The sequence below is a fragment of the Larimichthys crocea genome, chromosome XXI, assembly GCF_000972845.2.
Source record: "Larimichthys crocea isolate SSNF chromosome XXI, L_crocea_2.0, whole genome shotgun sequence".
NCBI classification, from domain to species: domain Eukaryota; kingdom Metazoa; phylum Chordata; class Actinopteri; family Sciaenidae; genus Larimichthys; species Larimichthys crocea.
The window spans coordinates 19,485,329-19,503,488 of NC_040031.1; the positions used below are offsets into that span (position 1 = coordinate 19,485,329).

Genomic DNA, 18,160 nt, shown 5'->3' on the forward strand with positions numbered 1-18,160 from the left:
TCGTTGTCCAGTATTTTCTAAGCTGACATGAACAGAGGAAACTCTAGAGTGAGATTACACATGATAGCTCTTTAAGGTGCTCCTTGCTACAAATGTGTGTCAGTGAATTAAGGCTGATGGTAAATTTCTCCAACAAGTGCAGCACATTCAGAGAGCTCACCAGCTGGGGTGAGATTACATGCAGGATGATCAGAGCAGAGTCTCCATCATGCAAAATACGAATTTTCACCTGTCAGGGAAATTACATTCAATTTTAAACAAAAACCAATCAGTGCAATAAAAAGAAAAGAGAACATAATTGTACTATACTGTATGTTTCCCGCTGGCTGAGCAAGCTTTGTACATAAGGTTGCAGATTAGAAAATGTGACTATATATATATAAAAGGTTATTTTACACTTCTGGATTCTGCTTTTATTATCAGCAGAGAGCTGTCCTACAGCTATTTAACTTTTGTGTAACTTTCCTCTTTGAATGAAATAAAATGTTAAACATTATGCCAAAAACATGCTGCTGTCTTTTTTTCTTTTTTCTTTTTTTGTCATGTGTCTTTTATTCTGTGAATAAAGTATCTTGTTGCTTAATTTCCATCAAAAAATGTTGTTTGTTGTATATTCCTCAGGGTGCAACAGAGTTCAACAAAGACATGATCCACGCTTTTCTGAAAGTAGTTGGTGACGTGTGTTTTTCCTGTTGAAAGAGATCAGCAAAATAGTTTCAATAAATTGCATTACCCTCACTAGACCTCAGCCACTTTGAGTTTCTGTAGATCCTGTAATGCACTGTGACTTCTATTTGGCTGTCCTTTAAACTTTAGACTAAAGTTAAAGTGTGTTGTCTCGTCTGTCTTTTAAGAGGTCAAAGATAAGAAGAAGAGGGGAGGACACAGAAAAGTAGTGCCCTATTTTAGAGCGTGGACATTGGACAGCGACGACAGCTCTGTGTTTGTAGCTTGATCACATGCGCCCGGTGCATTTGCTCATAGCTGCTGGGGTTGGGACGCTTGGTCCTGATCGAGCGTTTCCTCTTCCTCCCGCCTCAGTAAAGCCGCTTTTCATAACTATGGAAAAGAAAAAGAAAAGTATGAGCGTTTCCTGTGTTGTGAGGCCACTACAAAAGCGATCTTCAATGGGGATGACTGAATGAAAGAAGATGGAGGTGTGATAACCACATGAATGTACTTACATGGCACAAAAGAATATCTAATGTGATAGCATGAGTAAGAAAAGAGGAAGAAAGAAGACAATTTTGATGCTGCTAGTGACAGGTACATCACATTGCATTTGACAGTAAAAGGATTCTGACAAAGGGACTTAATACAAGTAAAGTTTAGACATACTTTGTTAGTGGCTTTGTGGTTATAATGTAACCACTGTCACCAAAATATTTAGACAGTTAGATATTAAGTTGTAGAGCAGAGGGAGAGGTCCGAGGCTATTTGTCAGGGTTCAGAGGTCAGTCTTACGAGTGAAGGCCGTGGACTCCTCCCTCCATCTGAGCAGACATGGTTCTCTTCTCAAATTTCAGCTCTCCCGAGTACATCATCGACCTAGAACAAAGACACACAATTCATAATGGAGAAAAACCTACAGTAAACACAAAAAGAATGACACGCGCTATTTCAGATTTACCGTAAAATGGACAAACTTTTGGCTCCTATGTCCTGACAGCCGTGTTGGATACCAGCAATGAGGTATGGAACAAACTTATGGATTGAGCCTTTGTCTTGTACTGATCCTGAGACACCTTGAGCCACTTTCACCTTATCTCCCTCACTGGACACACAAACAAAAGTCACACAAAATAAGAGATAAATGCATCACTATGACATCCTATGAAATGATTATTTTTCATAAATGACCCACTGTAACCCCACTCCCCCACCTGAAGTAGCGTTTCTGACTATTATTTTTCTCCATGGCGTCCAAGGATCCCATTCCTCTGTACTTTTTCAGACGCACACCATCTGAAAAGAAATATTCTCCTGGAGCTTCTGTGGTTGCCGCAAGCAATGACCCCATCATCACTAAGAACAACAAAAGAAAAACAAAGATTTGAAGTTATGCTGATTGCAAGAGACAACAAGCAAAGGCAAGAGAGAACATGAGAATATTGAGAATATTTTGCTACCTGTAGATGCTCCCAGGGCCAGAGCCTTCACTACATGTCCAACAGTCTGAATGCCTCCATCCGCGATTACTGGCACTCCAAAACGCCGTGCGTACTCTGCAACTTTGTACACTGACGTACCTTGGGGCCGTCCACATGCCATCACTGAGGAGCAAGAGTGTAATGTAGTGTGTTGGCAATGAAATACCCCCCATTGTAATTGCCTCTTTTAAAAGAGCTGGCTTTTTGAATGCTTTATCTCAAACCAGCTGGCACTCATAGTACTGCTCTCTTTATCGTACCTTCCTGGGTAATACAGATGGAGCCACAACCCATTCCCACCCTCAGGGCATCCACACCAGCATCTATGAGATTTTTAGCCTGAGCAGCTGTCACCACTAGAGAGAGACAGACACACAGAAAAGAGCTCAGTGTCAGTGTGTTAGAGACATAGTGAGAGGTTATAAGGGGCTTTCACAGCACAAATGTAGAAGAAAGCACTAAGACAAGAGAACAGCTCACCGTTTCCTCCAACTACCTGTAGTTCAGGATATTTCTGTTTAATGTAGTTTATCATGTTGATTTGATACACTGAGTTTCCTTGGGAAGAATCCTGTTAAACAAAGTAGTAAAAAAAAAAGTTTCAATGAGAGATGGAGCACATAAACACACAAGCAAGCAACAATAAATATTAGAACAGTCAGTTAGAACAGTTCCCCTGTAATAGATTCATCAAGAAACCCCAAATCCGCTTATTTGTCTTACCTGTATCAAGAGGCTGATAATTCAGATCATTAACAAAAAGCTAAATGATACCCTTGCCAAAACGTACCAGGACAACCACATCAACTCCAGCCTGCATAAGGAGGTCCAGTCTGTATTTGTCATCCTCCCTTGTACCAATAGCAGCTCCACACAGCAGCTGTTTGCGGGAGTCCTTGGAAGCCAGAGGATAATCTCTGTTCTTCTTCAAGTCGGTCCTAGCAATGATGGCAACCAGCTCGTCACTGTCATTCACTATGGGGAGCTTACCTAGAAGAGTCAGAGTGCGGAATGAGTTAGAGAAGAAAGAAAGAAGCCAAAGTGTGAATCTGAGTCCAAGTGCTGGTTACTTTGACTCTACAGTAGCATGACCTACTTCACAGATTTACCTTTTTTGCTACGTTGCAGTATATCATTAGCCTCTTTTAGTGTGACTCCAGCAGGTGCAACAACTAAATCTTCCCTTTTTGTCATTGCCTGAATTAAAAAGAGTTTATAATAATTCAATCCGTGAAGTACATGTATGTCAATATGCCATTTATTTATTAAGTTCTCATAAACATGCACATAAACACCCACCTCTTCCAGGGGTCTGTCATGGTCCTTCTCAGACAGAAAGTCTATGTCTCTGGAGGTAACTATGCCGACCAGCTTGCTGCCCATCTTACCAGTCTCTGTAACAGGAATCCCAGAGAAACCGTGGCGTATCTTTGCCTCAAACACATCCCCCACTGTGTGCCGGGGACTCATTACCACTGGGTCTGTGATGAAACCCTGCTCAAATTTCTGGCAAGAACCAAAACACAAGTGTTGAGTGTTTATTGGCTTGAAAATACTTGTTATTCTGAAAGCAGTGTCACAGATGACTTTTGTTGGTTCATGTCTTTGATGATGGTCCAGCTTACCTTGACTTTGCGCACCTCATTGGCCTGGAACTCAGCAGTACAGTTATGATGAATTATTCCAATCCCACCCATAAGCTGAAAGGAGCCAATCAGAGACATTGAAGAAAATAAAGAATCGATGAAATAACACTGGAAATTGCAAACCAAGGCATTCATTCATTCATTATAGAGCAGGGTGATGCTTAACAGAGCAAATAATTAAGTATAATGTGTGTAAGCCTGTGCATTGCTTGCACTCACTGCCATGGCGATAGCCATAGATGACTCTGTGACTGTATCCATGGGAGACGAAATAAGAGGTGTCTTCAGGGTTATCTTTCTTGTCAATGCAGAGGTTAGATCCTAAAAATGGGATTGCATTTGGAAACAGAAAAATCATCCTATGATCTTAAAACACGAACAAACACATACAGCAGAGTAAATCTAAGGCAGAATCTTAAATGTTTTGCTATAGCTTACTCCAAGTTAGTTTAAAACTGTGTGTATGAATGCTGGAAGAAACAACGTTCCTATAGCAGCACAAAGACAACACATTTGTTAATCAAATGTTAGAGTTTGTTTGTACTATGTAGTGCAATGAGCCTAAAAGTCACATTAGAGTCTGAGTCTGGCTTGTTGAATTCACTTGCTGAGTGTTAGATGACGCAGGTGTGTGTCTGTTTTGAACACCTGCTAGCCAGCAATAACCCATGTGACCTAGGCATGAAATTAATTTACTGTCCCAGCAGAGCTTGCAAAGACAAAAACAAAGCAAGCCAAATAAACAGCCCTGTGCTCAATGGAACATAACAAAGAGTTAGGGATTAATTATAAGGATTACAGCGAACGCTGTCTGTGCATGTGATTTATTGTCACAAATATGAAAATATGAAAACTTGTGGCCCAAAGGAATGACATGCCATGTCTTGTTAATCATAAAAAAAACAGTGGAGGCACATTATGGTGGACTGTTTGTCCACATAAATCATTAATTGTGCTACCGCCTACAAAATATATACTATGCACTATGCATGTGACATGTTGGGCAGTGTTATGATACTCACCACCTCATCAGAAGTAAAATCTATGAAACCAGGGAGGATCAAGAAGTCACTGAGAGGAGAGACAAAACAGACATGTTTAAACAGAGAGAAGAAGATAAGAACATGCTTTGAATCTGGAAAAGATTATGTAAATATAATTAATATTGCTAGTAACAATCACCACTCTCATCATCTAGCTTTAATTCTGTACGTGTAACAGCACATATCCATTTCTACAAAGTATTTTTTAAACTTAGCTGACAGTGAGCAGACATAATCTGTCAGCCTTTTAACACACTGAAACGTTGTCCTCAGCACACTGATAAACCCTGCATATAGCCTCCATTAAGGAAACGACACCCATTAACACACTGATATGCGCACAAACACACACACACACACACACACACACACTGATTTTAATGTCTGTGACACCACTCGAAGTTATCCTTGAAAGTAGTATTACTCATTATAATCCTCCATATAAAACCCAAGCAGATGTGTTATTACTGATATTACAGAACATTTAATGGAAGACATTACATAACATTACATTACATAAACGCGTGTTTCTGTATGTGCACATGCATACATACCATGTGTGTACGTGCATCTGTGTCAGTGTGTTAACAGCGCAAAATGCAGGACCATAAAATGAGTCAGGAAAATGCGTCTGAGTCTTTCCACTAGCATTCTTACTTGTATGTAAGTCCATCACCAATAGAAAAGAGTTGTTGTGCTGTTAATCCATCTTCTGGAACATAACCTGTGCCTCCACTTATCAAGTAGTCTGCCATGCTGAAATATAAAAACACACACGTGTACACATGACACAGCTAAAATGGGAATAACTCAGTGTCAAAAATATGTCAATGAATAGGCCACACAGTTCCATCAAGTGCCTTAACTTTACATCTCCATAGATTTAATACATCTTAATTGACATTTGTCTAGTTCTTGTTACAGATTTCAAATATTTTAATGAACATTTTATTAAGTATTGAAGACAATCCTCCATCCATTCCTTCCTGTGATTGCAAGCAGGTTGTAGCCATTTATTTTATAGAGGTATTAAGCCCATTTTCACATGCATGTTGTTTTGCTTGTCTCTCTCTCCTGACCTCTGTTTCTTACACTCATGCTGTGGCCAGATCCTATTACAAATGTTGGAGTCGAGACAGGAAATACTAACGAAGGAATCCGTCCTTCTATACACCTATGACGGCAGTGCAGTAGGTAAGAGGATTTGTTTGTCTGCCACAGGTAGCTGATAAATGGGCTTGTGAAAGCCAACAAATAATGCTACTCGAAAGTGAAAACATGTCACATTGTTTACAAGTTATAATCATAAGTTATCACAAGTTATATCACTACTGCAAAATCAGGACATGTCCTTACAGTCTATGCAGTGTGGTGACAGACTGAGCAAGTGTATGAGACTAACCTCTCTGGTTCATATCCAGCTTGAATACGTGTAGCACTGTATCGCTGAGCTGCAGTCTCATGTCCGTGTCCATGTGGCGTTGGGTGGGCAAAGGCTCCATATTGGTGAGGTTGTTCCCCATCTCTGTTAGGGATTCGTGGCCGTGCTGGTTCCATGTCCCCTACAATCCTCCGGTAGTCGATTTGATAATTGTCCCTCTCCCCATCTCCAAACCGGTCATAACAATGACCCTCCATCTCTAGGAAATCCAGGGCTACGACCTCCCCAGGGCCCAACCACCTCTCTCTTACACACACACACACACACACACACTTCAAGCACTCAAGACTTGTTTCACACACACAAAGTCACAGCAGCAGCTCTCAAAAGACACACGGCAACACACTCAGATTGCTATTCAATTATAAGCACTCATAAACACCCAATGCTTTGAGTGCATGCTCACACAAACACCTTTCAGACACACCTGACATGGGAGGAAGCTGTCTTGCCATCTGTTTTGTGGCCAGTGCAGCAGTTAAGCCAAAATGGTCGAAAGTACACGATTTCACAAATTGAAGTTTTTTCAAAAATCTGAAAAATACAAGCAGCAGCAACAAAAGAGTTTGTATTCCAGTGTGTCAGCGCTCATCCTTGGAGTTTAAGGCCATTAAGGCCCTCAGGCAGGGGCACAGAGTTTTAAGCCAACCTGTTGATGAAGTTGACTACACATGTATGTTCCCCAGCTGGAGGCATGAACAGCCGCTGGGGAGGAGAGTCAGGTCTTGCTTAGGTGGCAGAGATTCGTCCCTGTGGAGGCCCAGAACGCAGTGCTGCTTAGATATCAGTGGAGCTTCTCTCCCCTCTCTGCCCGCTGAGCTTAACTCTGTTTCTGACAGTAACAGACGTCACTCTCCCACAAAGAGGATTGGAAGCATTAATACAGGATGGGGTGGGGTGAGATGGGTGTGTAGGGTGGAGTGAGGCAGTAAGACTGAGGCTTCTCTCCCTCAGTCAAGATGGGTCAAGATGACACTTCAACACACTTTCCCCCTCAGAGGATTACCATGGTGTAGAGGTGTGTGTTTTTTGCAGGGCTCAAGGAGACAGAGCTGTGAATGAGACAAAGGTTAAATCCGAGAATACTGTTACACTGCAAGCTTTGCTCCTTTAAGACAGGAGCACGAAGAGGCAGACAGACACCTAGAGAGGTATATACTTGTGTATGTGAGTGTCCATGTGTGAGAATAGGCAGAGGATGCAGAACAGCATGTTGTAATACTACTTGGACCTGAGCTTGCGAGAAAAATCCCTGATTCAGGGACATTTGATGAACAGCTATTGGAGAGAAATCCTCGTTCATTGTTTCTACAAGAAGTGGATAAAAATGAAATCATGAATATTGTCAAAAAATGTAAGAACAAACAGTCCACGGACTTCAATGATATCAATATGGTACTAATAAAAAAGGTCATTGAGGACATTGTTGAGCCATTCACATATATCTGTAATTTATCATTTCAAACTGGTTCATTTCTAAATAAAATGAAAATAGCTAAAGTCATACCTCTGTTCAAGGCTGGAAATAAGCATCATTTCACAAACTATAGACCTGTCTCCTTGCTCCCACAATTTGCAAAAATACTGGAAAAACTCTTCAACAAAAGTTTGGACATGTTTTTAGAAAAACAAAAAATTCTTGCTGAGAATCAGTATGGGTTTAGGTCAAAAAGATCAACATCATTGGCAATAACAGAGGCAATAGAAGAAATCACAAATGCAACAGACTGTAAGCAATATGCTATTGGAGTATTTATTGATTTAAAAAAGGCTTTTGACACAATAACCATGAAATATTAATCAAAAAACTGGAGAGATATGGCATCAGGGGAATAGTGCTGGATTTGGCGAAAAACTATTTAAGTGGGAGACAGCAGTTTGTGAAATTGGGTGATTGTGTCTCTTCTTGTTTGGACATTGCTTGTGGTGTCCCACAGGGGTCGGTGTTGGGCCCCAAGTTTTTCATTTTGTATATTAATAATATATGCAAAATCACTAAAGTGCTGCATTTTGTGTTGTTTGCTGATGACACAAATATTTTCTGTTCTGGGGAAAACTTACAAAAATTACAAAAGGACATCACTACAGAAATGAACAAACTAAAAATATAACAGAAATAGGTTATCATTAAATCTGAGCAAAACAAAATTAATGGTATTTGGTATTTGGTACAGCCACTAACCACCATACGAATCATACACAACGCTGGCTATCAGGAACACACAAACCCCTTATTTATACAGTCAAAGTTACAAAAATGTACAGACATTGTTGAATATAAAACTGCACAAATAATGTTTTAAAGATAAAAATAACATTAATAATAATAAATAATAATAATAATAATAAAGAGATAAAGAAGGGGTGGGAGTCTATAAGTTATTCTTCTTCTCACTCCTTTTCGAATATGTATTTCTATGTTTAAATGTTTTTCCTTATTCTTATTTTTTGCATATTCGAAATAAACACTTCAATCAATCAATCAATCAATACCAGAGGTTAAAAAATGTGCGTATCCCAAGGCACTTGTGCATATTGTTTTAGAAGTATAAGAAGCAGTGTGACAGAAGAACAAAACAGTCTTATACACACTAACAGAAACTCACATTTTAAGATTACCGTTGGTTATACGTAATATTAGATTTTTACCAGCACCATATGTAAAGCAAGGTACATGGCTGCAAGCATAGGTGATTTGTAAGGTCTTTACTCAATACTGTTCTGTCTTTAAAAAGGTTTTTATTATTTATTTATTTCCTGTCTTCATCGGATCATTGTCTGGATCATTATTAGTGTGTAATCAACGTAATCAACAACAAACCTGTACATTAAACTGAGACAGGAGAGTAATTTGTTGCCTGCGATGCCCTCGACACCATCATCTGCAGGTGACTGACTGACTGCTTGTGACAGTTACTGAGGGATTGAACCAGAAAAGCCTCTTACCCAGTCCCCCCCCTCCCCTCGCTCTCTCCCTCACTGGAGGAAACACGTTTGTCACTGATAATTAAGCTATAACTTGTGAGAAGAGAAAACATAAGGACACTGAATTTTCTTTCTTTCTGCAAGTACAGTGTAATAAAATGTCAACTAATTACATATACAAACAATAATAAAATGGACAGATTTTTCATGCAAGATGAACGTGTAGGAGACATCATGTTGTATTTTAAATCCTACCGAGGCTCTACACTAAAGAAAATGATGTTTTTGTAGGGCGTCGTAGAAGGCTGCTTTGACTTTCTCCCCTCCTGATCGAAGCACCATCTTATAAAGCTCCCTCATTTTACCCTGGGACGTCGATTTAGATTCAATCTCTGAGTAGGTTTCAGAGTGGACCATGTTTCCGAGCTCCTCTACGATTGCCATTACCACAGAAACCGTTTGAATTAGGTCTGCCATTTGGTCATCAACAAACTTTGCTGAAAAAATAGACAAATGACAACATGTACAGAAAGAATAATTCAATGATTAATGTGAAAAATAAGTTAATATAACTTTCATCAGTACAGTCAGGGGAAAAAAAACGTACCTTTATTTGCATCACTCATTCTCTTAGTAGGAACTTTGACGGAATCCTGTTGGCAAAAATTCTTCTGAGGATTCTCTTGATCACAATTAAACCAGATTATAATTACCTGAATTAAATCAAGTTACTTACTGTGTTTCTGAGTCAAATTTGGCATACCTGTTTTGAAGGGGCTTCAGTATTTATTAAATGTCCACCATCCACAATATCTACAGACACTGACTCTTCTGAAAAAGAGAGAGAGAAACATCATCTTTTGTTGTGGAAAGTAAGGAATAACTAACTAATAACTAAAAGATTAAATTCACATGACCCACACACACAGTATCAAACAATCTACCTGGTTTCTTGAATGGAGGGTGTACATCATTTGTTTCTGGAGGTTGATACCTGTTTGGTGAGTCCTACAGTAAAACAGTGAGAAACATATATGAAGAAAAAATATTATGAGACAAAGAGACAAATCAGTTTGAAGTAAATTATGAGTCATGATTAGATGTACCAATCTTGTCAAGACTTGCTGAACAGCACTGTGAATTCCCTCTTTGTGCTTTGAGAACTCTTTCGTAAGGTCTTCAGCAATGTCTGAAACAGAAGCCACATTTCATTTTGAATACATAATGTACGTAATGTAAATTACAATAAGAGAACATTGGCTTCACAACAAATGTGGTGTAAAACTTGTCTACAAAAGGCTTCTAAACCCTTTTGATGAAGTAGCTCAGAGAAAAAAATGTCCTAATAAGGTGACATGAGCATGTATATTACTACAACAAATACATACCACAGAACTTTGGCCTCTTGGAGGGACAGTGATCCCAGCACTGCTTCATGAGTTCAACCATCTTTTCCACCCTGCCAGGCTTCATCAGGTCAATGTCATCACAGAGAGGTCTGTCCCCCAAAGGGATCCTGAATGCCACAAGTTGGTAATCATCCTCTAGAATACAGACAGTACATGCATGGTCATGTGAACAAAAATAACTGAGTCTGTGTACATTGGTGAACTAAAAATGCTAAAATGAATGATGGGGTGTAGATAAGGGCATAGGGTGAAAATAACAATGACAATGAAATAAAGTAGAGAAAGCAATTCCTGAAGGTATTTTGGTGTGAATCCTGGAAGGTGAAAAACTGATGCTAAACTGCATTCCCAGCTCTAATTTGTATAAAGGAGCAGCTGAAGAAAAATGAAGAGTTGGAAAAGTGGAAAAGGGATGAGTAATATAAGCTTGGAGATAAATTGCATTGGAGCTAAACTAAATGTCTGAATTTAATTTGTATGAAGATGTAGCTGAAGGAGTATGACGAGCTGGAAACATGGGGAAAATAGTCTGTGAATACTATGAATGAAGTTCATTTCTGAGATTTTATCTGAGATGCATTTCCCATACTCCTGTTTCTCCATCAAGACAGTCAATTTTAATGAGAATGAAAGTTGAATAATAATCAGTGTTTATAAAGAATGTGGCCCGTCAGAACAATGAAATAGATCAATATTGACAGAAAACATTGAATATTTCTGAAAGTTATGCAAAATATGAATGGATGCCTGAATGTCCTATAACTAAGCTGAATATTGTGATCTTTAAAAGGAGTTGAGAGCCAAAAAAGCAAGTGGAATAAAAAGAATTTAGTGTGTACCTGCTTTACATACCTGTCCCATAGGGCTCTTTACCAGTAATAAGTGTCCAGAGCAGGATACCGTAGCTGACCAAGAGAGAGAGAGGCATTTTTAAGTAAAAGTGTTTTCCATATAAAGTAGTACTTCTATTAAAAATTATTCTTTTTCATGTTAACCTGTATCTGTCAAAAGCTCGAACAGGTTCATATGATGTCGTAAAAGCCTCAGGAGGCATGTACTTGTACGAGCCTCCTGACACTCCAGTTGCTTCTCGGTTGCTCTTCAAAGCACTTGTGGAAACCCTGCACAGACCAAAGTCTGCTAGCTACAGTGTAAGAAGAGAAACATTACATTAAACAATCAATTAAATCACCTTTATATTTTATGAAAACATAAGGAGTTTAGGTTGGTGGACACTCTACCTTAGCATTAAGGTTTTCATCCAGGAGTACATTACTTGGCTTGAGGTCTTTGTGCAAAAGGTCCTTTGAATGGAGGAAATTCATGCCAAGAGCCACTTCATGGGCCAAACGAAGGGGCAGGGGCCATGGTAGAGGGCTAATCAGGGGCTTATTCAGCAGGGACTGAAGAGATCCTCTTTCCATGAACTCCATCACTATCCCCTTTTGCATTGGTGTTTGTTCAACACCAACCTGCGGACGTCCCTGATAAATTCCAAGAACCTTCACCACAAATTTACAGGAAACCACTTCCATGTGATTAGCCTCTTTAAACAGGTCATTTTCTTTAGTGATGAGGGGGCTGCAATGAGGTGGGGGACCGTTGAAAGGAGTGGAGAGGAAGCAAAAGAGACAGAGCTGTTTTAATTTCTATTAAACATGTATGGGTGTGTGTCCTCAAAGATACAGAAAAAATGCAGATGTTTATACATTTACCAAGAACCTTCATGTAGTATCTTAATGGCTACATCAAACTTCCACTCCTTGTGCCTGGCCTTGTAGACATCACCGAATCCCCCAGAGCCAATTCTCTCCAATTTGTCCAAGCTCTTATCATAAACTTCCTTGTGGCTCCACAGTGCCATCTCCTGCTGAATTCAGGAAGAAGAATTGTAATATCAGTGATATGGTATGAGTTAATGGTAACACTCTATCTAAATAGTCTGCTCACAGATCGAGGGTGAGGCAAATGTGCTTTGTGACTTTGGGCTATACAAATAAAATTGAAATTGAAATTGAATTGAAATTATAGAGCGTTATCTTATTAACTCTGATTAAACAACTGTTTACTGGTATTACCTCAGTGTGGTTAAGGTTTAGGCACAAAAACTGTCTTTGTTAGGGTAAGTTCATGAATCATGAATTGTTACATATAGGCTACTCTGTAGATTATCAGTTAAACATCTACAGACCAAGTTAAACAGTTGAAATGTTACTAATAATATCAACACTAATACAATCAACTGTATCAACAATCTGTAGGTAGACTATCTAAACAAAGTATTACTGAAATAATCCATAAACAAGCTCTGAAAACATTAATTAATTTATTTAATTTGTTATTATAAGTTATTTGTCTCCACTCACCACATCATAAATGTTACTGATTACACTACACACGATTTTAGCTTGTGGTTAAGCCACAAGGTAAGTTTTCCACATTTCCCTTATGTTATGTTCCTGTTATATTATTGAAGAGGTAGCTTCTACTCACCGTATATCCTCTTATTTGTTGTTGTTGTTCCTAACATAAAGATTCAAGTTATTTTTCAAAGCTGTAACAAAACAAGACTGGCAAGTTCTGGTTTCCTGTCTCTGCTCTTTGAGCAGCCTGAAGCCGAAGTTCAGGGGAGGAGTTTAAACTGAGTTGCGTAACATCCGAACAAACAGTACTGGAGGTGATGAAAGTAGTAGTAGTTACATTTCCTGTTTAAATAAATAAATGCAATCATGGAAATAGTTTGTTGCTTATGTCATAGCCAGAGAAAACCATACAACAATATGATACAAAGATATAACAGCTTTAAACTTGTCATCACTACTGATTTTTCAGTGGTAAAATTAAGTGCCAGTGCAATCCAGTTCTATGTTGTTACCATATTTATAGTAGCTGCTCTGACACATTTTTTTTACTTCCTTATGATACTTGAGAGCTTGAGAGGAAGTTATGAGGGGCAGAATGAAAAGGGTGAAGGCCCCAAGGCATCATGGGATTGCCAATGGACTGCTAACAACGACAACAGTGGTTGTCAAGATGGAAAAAATGACAAATATTCAGAGAAGATAATCTGTTATTTGATTTGTGTGGCTGGAGTAGCTCAGTCCATTGGGGACTGGAGGGTGGCCAGCACAGACCACAGTATGGAGCCAGCTCACCTCCTTTGTACTGACGAGGTGCTGTCTGTGGTTGTATTTAGGTCAATTAATGTAAAACTTGAGTGAAAAAGAGGTGGGATCAGTAAATTTAATCTTGTTTTCTTCTCTTTACATTACATTACTAATTAATTTTTTTCAGGGTAATACAGGAAACAAGTTCTGCTGAGATTAAGACTGCATCGTTTATATTAGTCAGTACTGAGTGAGGGTAATGTAGATGAAAAATAAGCATGTGATGTCTTAGTGAGCCAGTAATTTACAAAGGATTGATCAGGATAAAATAATAAAGAAACTAGTTTAAAATGGTTCTTAACCTGCAGGTAAAAATAATAATAAGATAAGATAAGATAGACTTAAAATTAAAAATCCAATAAATAATAGAACATAAATGTATTTTTTTCTTTTTTCTATAGTAATAAAAATTAAATAAAAGTAATATACATTAGATACACCAGTACACAAATGCATGTTGGATCATTTAACAAGATTCAAAGTTTAAATTCAAATGCATGTTGGATCATTTAACAAGATTCAAAGTTTAAATTGTGAAAAAACAAGCAAACAAACATGAGCATTTACATTCGCATAATTCGATTTTTATAATATTTAAAGCTGAGCTGGTGCTACTTGCACATTTTTTCTTACTGCTATAGCATTCATCAGTCGTATGATTACATGATTTCTGTACTTTATGCCTTTTTTATTACTTCTCTATTTGTGCACACACAAGGCAAACGCCACACTGAGACTGTTTTCTGTCTCAATTATTAATGCCAAACACCCTCTGAAAGAAAAAAAAAGGCACAGTCTAGAGCAGGTGTCTGTGGGTCTAAATCATATGTGCACAATCTCAAGCGCACACCCAGCTCATTAAGTGAGGTAGGGCGTATTTACTCACATCCCATACTGCCTTGCTGTTTCAGCCAGCATCGATAGGCGCGGTCTGCTCTCTCGCTGCATTTCCATTGCTCTCTCCCCTCCCTCTTCTCCACCCACCTTCATTTACACTCAGCACAGTGTGGACCTCTCTCACCAGTGGCTGCTCTCTCCTCCTGGCTGCCTTTTACCTCATCCTCTGTCCTTTTTTTAAATTGCTCTCCTTTATTTGCTTTTCTCTCTGCCCTTGTCTCAAGCTGATGATATATGAGGCATGGGATTAGTCTAAAGGGGATCTCTCTGTGCCGGATCTCTGAGTAGAGAGGTGAGGCATCTTCTCTTTCCCATCACAGTGGAGGAGTACTTGAGACTGAGGAGCATCACTGATGCAGGTTACACCCTCTGGAGCATCGACAGGACAGCCTCAGGAGAAAGACTGAAACCCCACGTGGACGTCTGGATGTGCTTTGTGTATTGAGGAGAGTAGACTAAAAAAAAGGGAGGCAGAAGGCACCAACAGAGGGAGGGGAGCATTTGACACGAGGCGTCCAAGTCATAGGGGTTTGGGGGAGGTGGGATTGGGGTCTGCGGGGAGTGTTTTAAAAGTGAAAGGAGGATGGGGGGGTGGGGGGGTGGGAGTCTGCTCTCAGATCAAAGAACTGGAAGAAAGAGGGTTGCTTTTTGCTCAGTCTGAAGAGTCGCAGAGAGACTGGGGAGTCAGAGGCTCTCCAGAGACTGTGGCATTACAATCAGAGACTAGAGGCTGCACTGACTGAGTGGAGGAGGTGGCTAAGGACACAGAGTGGGAGGATCAGTCAAAGGACTTTATCTGGAAAGAGGTGAGCTTGTTTCTGGAGTGAAGGTTTGTAATAAAAGCAACGTGGAAGAGGATAACGAAGACCCTCCAGGAAACGTTCCCTTTTGACAAGAATCTATAGGAGGATCCCATCATGGCTGTCCAACTCATGCCTGAATCAGCCGTGTGTTTGCTCATGGTGAGTCTGTGAGGGGCACAGCATTTCCAATGCTGTCTACTCTCTGTCTATGTTTCTTTCTTTCTATGCTTTCTCATATCACTCTCTCCGCATGGCAAATGTCAGCGCAGCTCCTAAAGCAGGAGTTGAGCTGTCATCTCATTAAAAAAGGATGTTGCTTGTTTGCTCCTCCCCTTTACTACAAGCTTTAAATCCTCTGATAACTTCGTAGTGACGCTCAGAAGCTGCTTCATGCGCTAAAAATGTGTGTCTTTTGCATCCAACTAAAAAAAAAAAAAACTCCTGCTTTTGTCTAACTCCTCCACGTGTTCATCTGCTGCAGTGGTCAAGTGTGCAAGAAATCCCTCACAGACTATTGCAGGCACGGGGGCTGCAGTGTTGAACCTGGTGTCTGTGCAGGTTGGGCACAGATGTCATTTAATATATAGCTTATTATATCGGTGTGCAAAATGACATGTGTGTGCGTCTGCAGTGCATGTGAGTAAGTTGCTAAAGGGATGTCCTCATTTCCCATCTTCAAGACTGAATCAGTTCAATTACACGTTACAGTTTTTCCACAGCTCATGGCAGAGGATTTGTAGGCTCTTGTTAGTGTACAATCCAGTCTCTCACTGACATGAAACAGATTGGCTTGGCTTGGCCTGGTTCAGATCTGGCCATAGAGAGCACTGAAATAGAAACACACAACTGCTGCACTTAAAATCCATTGAACCCCTCTGTCCTTTCTGTCCAGCCACACAGTAAAACAATAGCAGTGTGGCTTTGCTGCATGTGTAGAATACAGATAAGGCATGGACCCCTCTTATGATAAGCGTCAATGAATTGAATGCACGCCCTGTGCACAGGGTGACTTTGTAAAAGAGAGCACGTTCTGCTCGTTCTCATTCTATAGTGTTGGCATTCTGCAGTCCCAGGGGGAGTCATGCATCGCCGCACTACCTGCTATCTCCACCTGTCATGGCTGTCTGTTACTATGGCGATAGGCCATGCACCCCACTTGAGGGCTAGGCAGCAGTAAAAGGAGCAGAGTGGGAGAAGAGTGCGTGAGTTTGATTGACAGGACAGAGAAAGGGACGTGAAAAGGGAAGTGCGAGTGACGAGGGCAGGAATAGGAGGAGAAGGAGTTCATATGAAAAGGAGGTGGAAGTGAAAGTGGGCTTGTATTCCCACTCACACCACAATAACAAATATTATCACTTAGTGGTTTATTTTGGCCTATGGCATGGAGATAGCAAGAATGGGTTCATCTGCTGAGTGTTGCAGACAGTTGGTGTCCCTTGACTCCATTTTACATTGGCTCTGCCTTAGCAAATAGCATTAGCATACAGGGCGATCCCTTACAAGTGCACTTACTGTCATAGCTGTCATCGCTGTCAACACTGATTTTATTTTCTGTCATTCTGGCTTGCACGAGAAAACTGGCTTACTGTCACAACTTTTTATTGTCACTGATCCATTTATGATTATTGCCTGCCATCTATAATTTTCTCACCATTCACAGACATTCTGCACTAGTTGGAAATGAGCGCCACACGTCAATATGGAGACCGCTGGCTTTTTTTTTTTTTTTTCTTTGGTGTATTCATTGAGGTTTTGTTCAGAACTATCAGGCTCACCAAGACTAAGGAATAACATGACTTAAATCTGTTCTGTGTGTTGACTTTTCCTTTGAATACAGGCTGAACAATATTGACTACAGATAACTAATTTCAGAGCTCAGTGATTTGTACACAAAATCCATGGCATTTGTATTCATGCTGACATGTTCAGAGCTTGAACCTATCTTAATTATTAATGGGGGGTTTATGCGCTGCATGTGTGGGCGTGTGTGTGGGTAAGCCAAGATTAATATTGATCATGCTTCCTGTCTCTGTGTGTATTAATATTTCAGACGAATCAGTGATTATCTAATTACAGGGGGTGCTTTAATAAACATGATTGTCACTGACAGCACAACAAATAAACATCAAATATAAAACATGCAAATCAGACAGACAAGACAGACATACACTCGAGAAATATGTGGCAGGAAGTAACCTCATTCAGTTGCCACAAACAAAAAAAATATTTTCTCTTTCTTTCCTGTCATGCGTCCATTGCAGCTCATACAAATAAATAAATGCAGTAAATTGTGTTTTAGCTCTCCTCTGGGCTTTCTTGGTCCAGAACTAATGTGATTGGCCCAGACTTACACTAGCTCAGCTATAAAGCTGAATGGTCTCATGTCTGTCATAGAAACTGAGCCAAGAGGGGGAGACTATGGCTATGACTATTATGGCCAGTATCCTAACATTGTTCTGAATGAGCCAGATCAATAAAATACTATGACTGAAAAGAGAAATCGATGAATTTGTCTCTGGGGAATTTCAAGAATGTACTTCATCTTCATAGATGAATTAAATACAGCATTTTTTTTTAAATATAAAAACATGGTCGGACATGGCGTGATGGGTTTCTGTTTTAGAGAAGGATGAAGAGATCAATAACAAGTCTGTCTCCGGTTAAGACACACAGAGACAT

At 39.8% G+C, this 18,160-nt stretch overlaps 3 protein-coding genes across 7 annotated transcripts in view; 1 reads left to right on the forward strand and 2 right to left on the reverse strand.

Annotated features, from left to right (window-relative positions):
• Window positions 1–610: 610 nt before the first annotated feature.
• On the reverse strand, window positions 611–6,422 carry impdh1a (IMP (inosine 5'-monophosphate) dehydrogenase 1a). 2 transcript variants are annotated; one of them, XM_019260005.2, is made up of 16 exons: window positions 6,242–6,422; window positions 5,497–5,595; window positions 4,819–4,867; window positions 4,016–4,117; window positions 3,776–3,850; window positions 3,450–3,656; window positions 3,260–3,347; window positions 2,941–3,140; window positions 2,631–2,721; window positions 2,411–2,506; window positions 2,130–2,273; window positions 1,884–2,025; window positions 1,631–1,774; window positions 1,465–1,548; window positions 1,185–1,201; window positions 611–1,059 (listed from the first exon to the last, which is right to left on the reverse strand). In XM_019260005.2, exons 1-16 carry the CDS (start codon window positions 6,394–6,396, stop codon window positions 956–958), a joined length of 1,797 nt encoding a protein of 598 aa, XP_019115550.1. In that variant the 5' UTR covers window positions 6,397–6,422; the 3' UTR covers window positions 611–955. The 2 variants fall into 2 exon arrangements, with proteins under 2 accessions (XP_019115550.1, XP_019115549.1); XM_019260004.2 differs by lacking the exon at window positions 1,185–1,201 and having other exon boundaries at window positions 972–1,059.
• A 2,580-nt stretch (window positions 6,423–9,002) lies between these two features.
• Window positions 9,003–13,260, reverse strand: LOC104918127 (ankyrin repeat and protein kinase domain-containing protein 1). Of its 4 annotated transcripts, none has more exons than XM_027273191.1 (11): window positions 13,108–13,260; window positions 12,330–12,484; window positions 11,856–12,195; window positions 11,610–11,758; window positions 11,467–11,519; window positions 10,594–10,749; window positions 10,312–10,394; window positions 10,150–10,213; window positions 9,969–10,036; window positions 9,813–9,858; window positions 9,003–9,702 (listed from the first exon to the last, which is right to left on the reverse strand). In XM_027273191.1, the coding sequence occupies exons 2-11, from the start codon at window positions 12,476–12,478 to the stop codon at window positions 9,473–9,475; spliced, it is 1,338 nt and encodes a 445-aa protein (XP_027128992.1). In that variant the 5' UTR covers window positions 12,479–12,484; window positions 13,108–13,260; the 3' UTR covers window positions 9,003–9,472. The 4 variants fall into 4 exon arrangements, with proteins under 4 accessions (XP_027128992.1, XP_019115544.2, XP_027128991.1 ...); XM_019259999.2 differs by having other exon boundaries at window positions 9,813–9,885; XM_027273190.1 differs by having other exon boundaries at window positions 9,813–9,885; window positions 12,330–12,481; window positions 13,108–13,253.
• A 2,095-nt stretch (window positions 13,261–15,355) lies between these two features.
• frmd4a (FERM domain containing 4A) overlaps window positions 15,356–18,160 on the forward strand; it is a 98,305-nt gene continuing 95,500 nt past the window's right edge. Inside the window, exon 1 of the mRNA XM_019260023.2 lies at window positions 15,356–15,640. Coding sequence (XP_019115568.1) covers window positions 15,596–15,640 — 45 coding nt within the window. The 5' untranslated portion in view covers window positions 15,356–15,595. The remainder of the gene's footprint in view (window positions 15,641–18,160) is intronic.

What these genes read in the sequence shown, in the direction of transcription:
- impdh1a (XM_019260005.2), bottom strand. Translation starts at nt 6,396, where the DNA reads ATGGAACCAGCACGGCCACGAATCCCTAACAGAGATGGGGAACAACCT. An exon ending in GGTGATGGACTTACATACAA is followed by an intron (nt 4,868 to 5,496) that starts GTAAGAATGCTA and finishes CTCTCCTCTCAG; the next exon opens with TGACTTCTTGATCCTCCCTG. An exon ending in GGCCCTGGGAGCATCTACAG is followed by an intron (nt 2,026 to 2,129) that starts GTAGCAAAATAT and finishes TGTTGTTCTTAG; the next exon opens with TGATGATGGGGTCATTGCTT.
- LOC104918127 (XM_019259999.2), bottom strand. Translation starts at nt 12,478, where the DNA reads ATGGCACTGTGGAGCCACAAGGAAGTTTATGATAAGAGCTTGGACAAA. An exon ending in CAAGAGGCCAAAGTTCTGTG is followed by an intron (nt 10,395 to 10,593) that starts GTATGTATTTGT and finishes CTTCTGTTTCAG; the next exon opens with ACATTGCTGAAGACCTTACG. An exon ending in CTGAAGCCCCTTCAAAACAG is followed by an intron (nt 9,886 to 9,968) that starts GTATGCCAAATT and finishes TGTGATCAAGAG; the next exon opens with AATCCTCAGAAGAATTTTTG.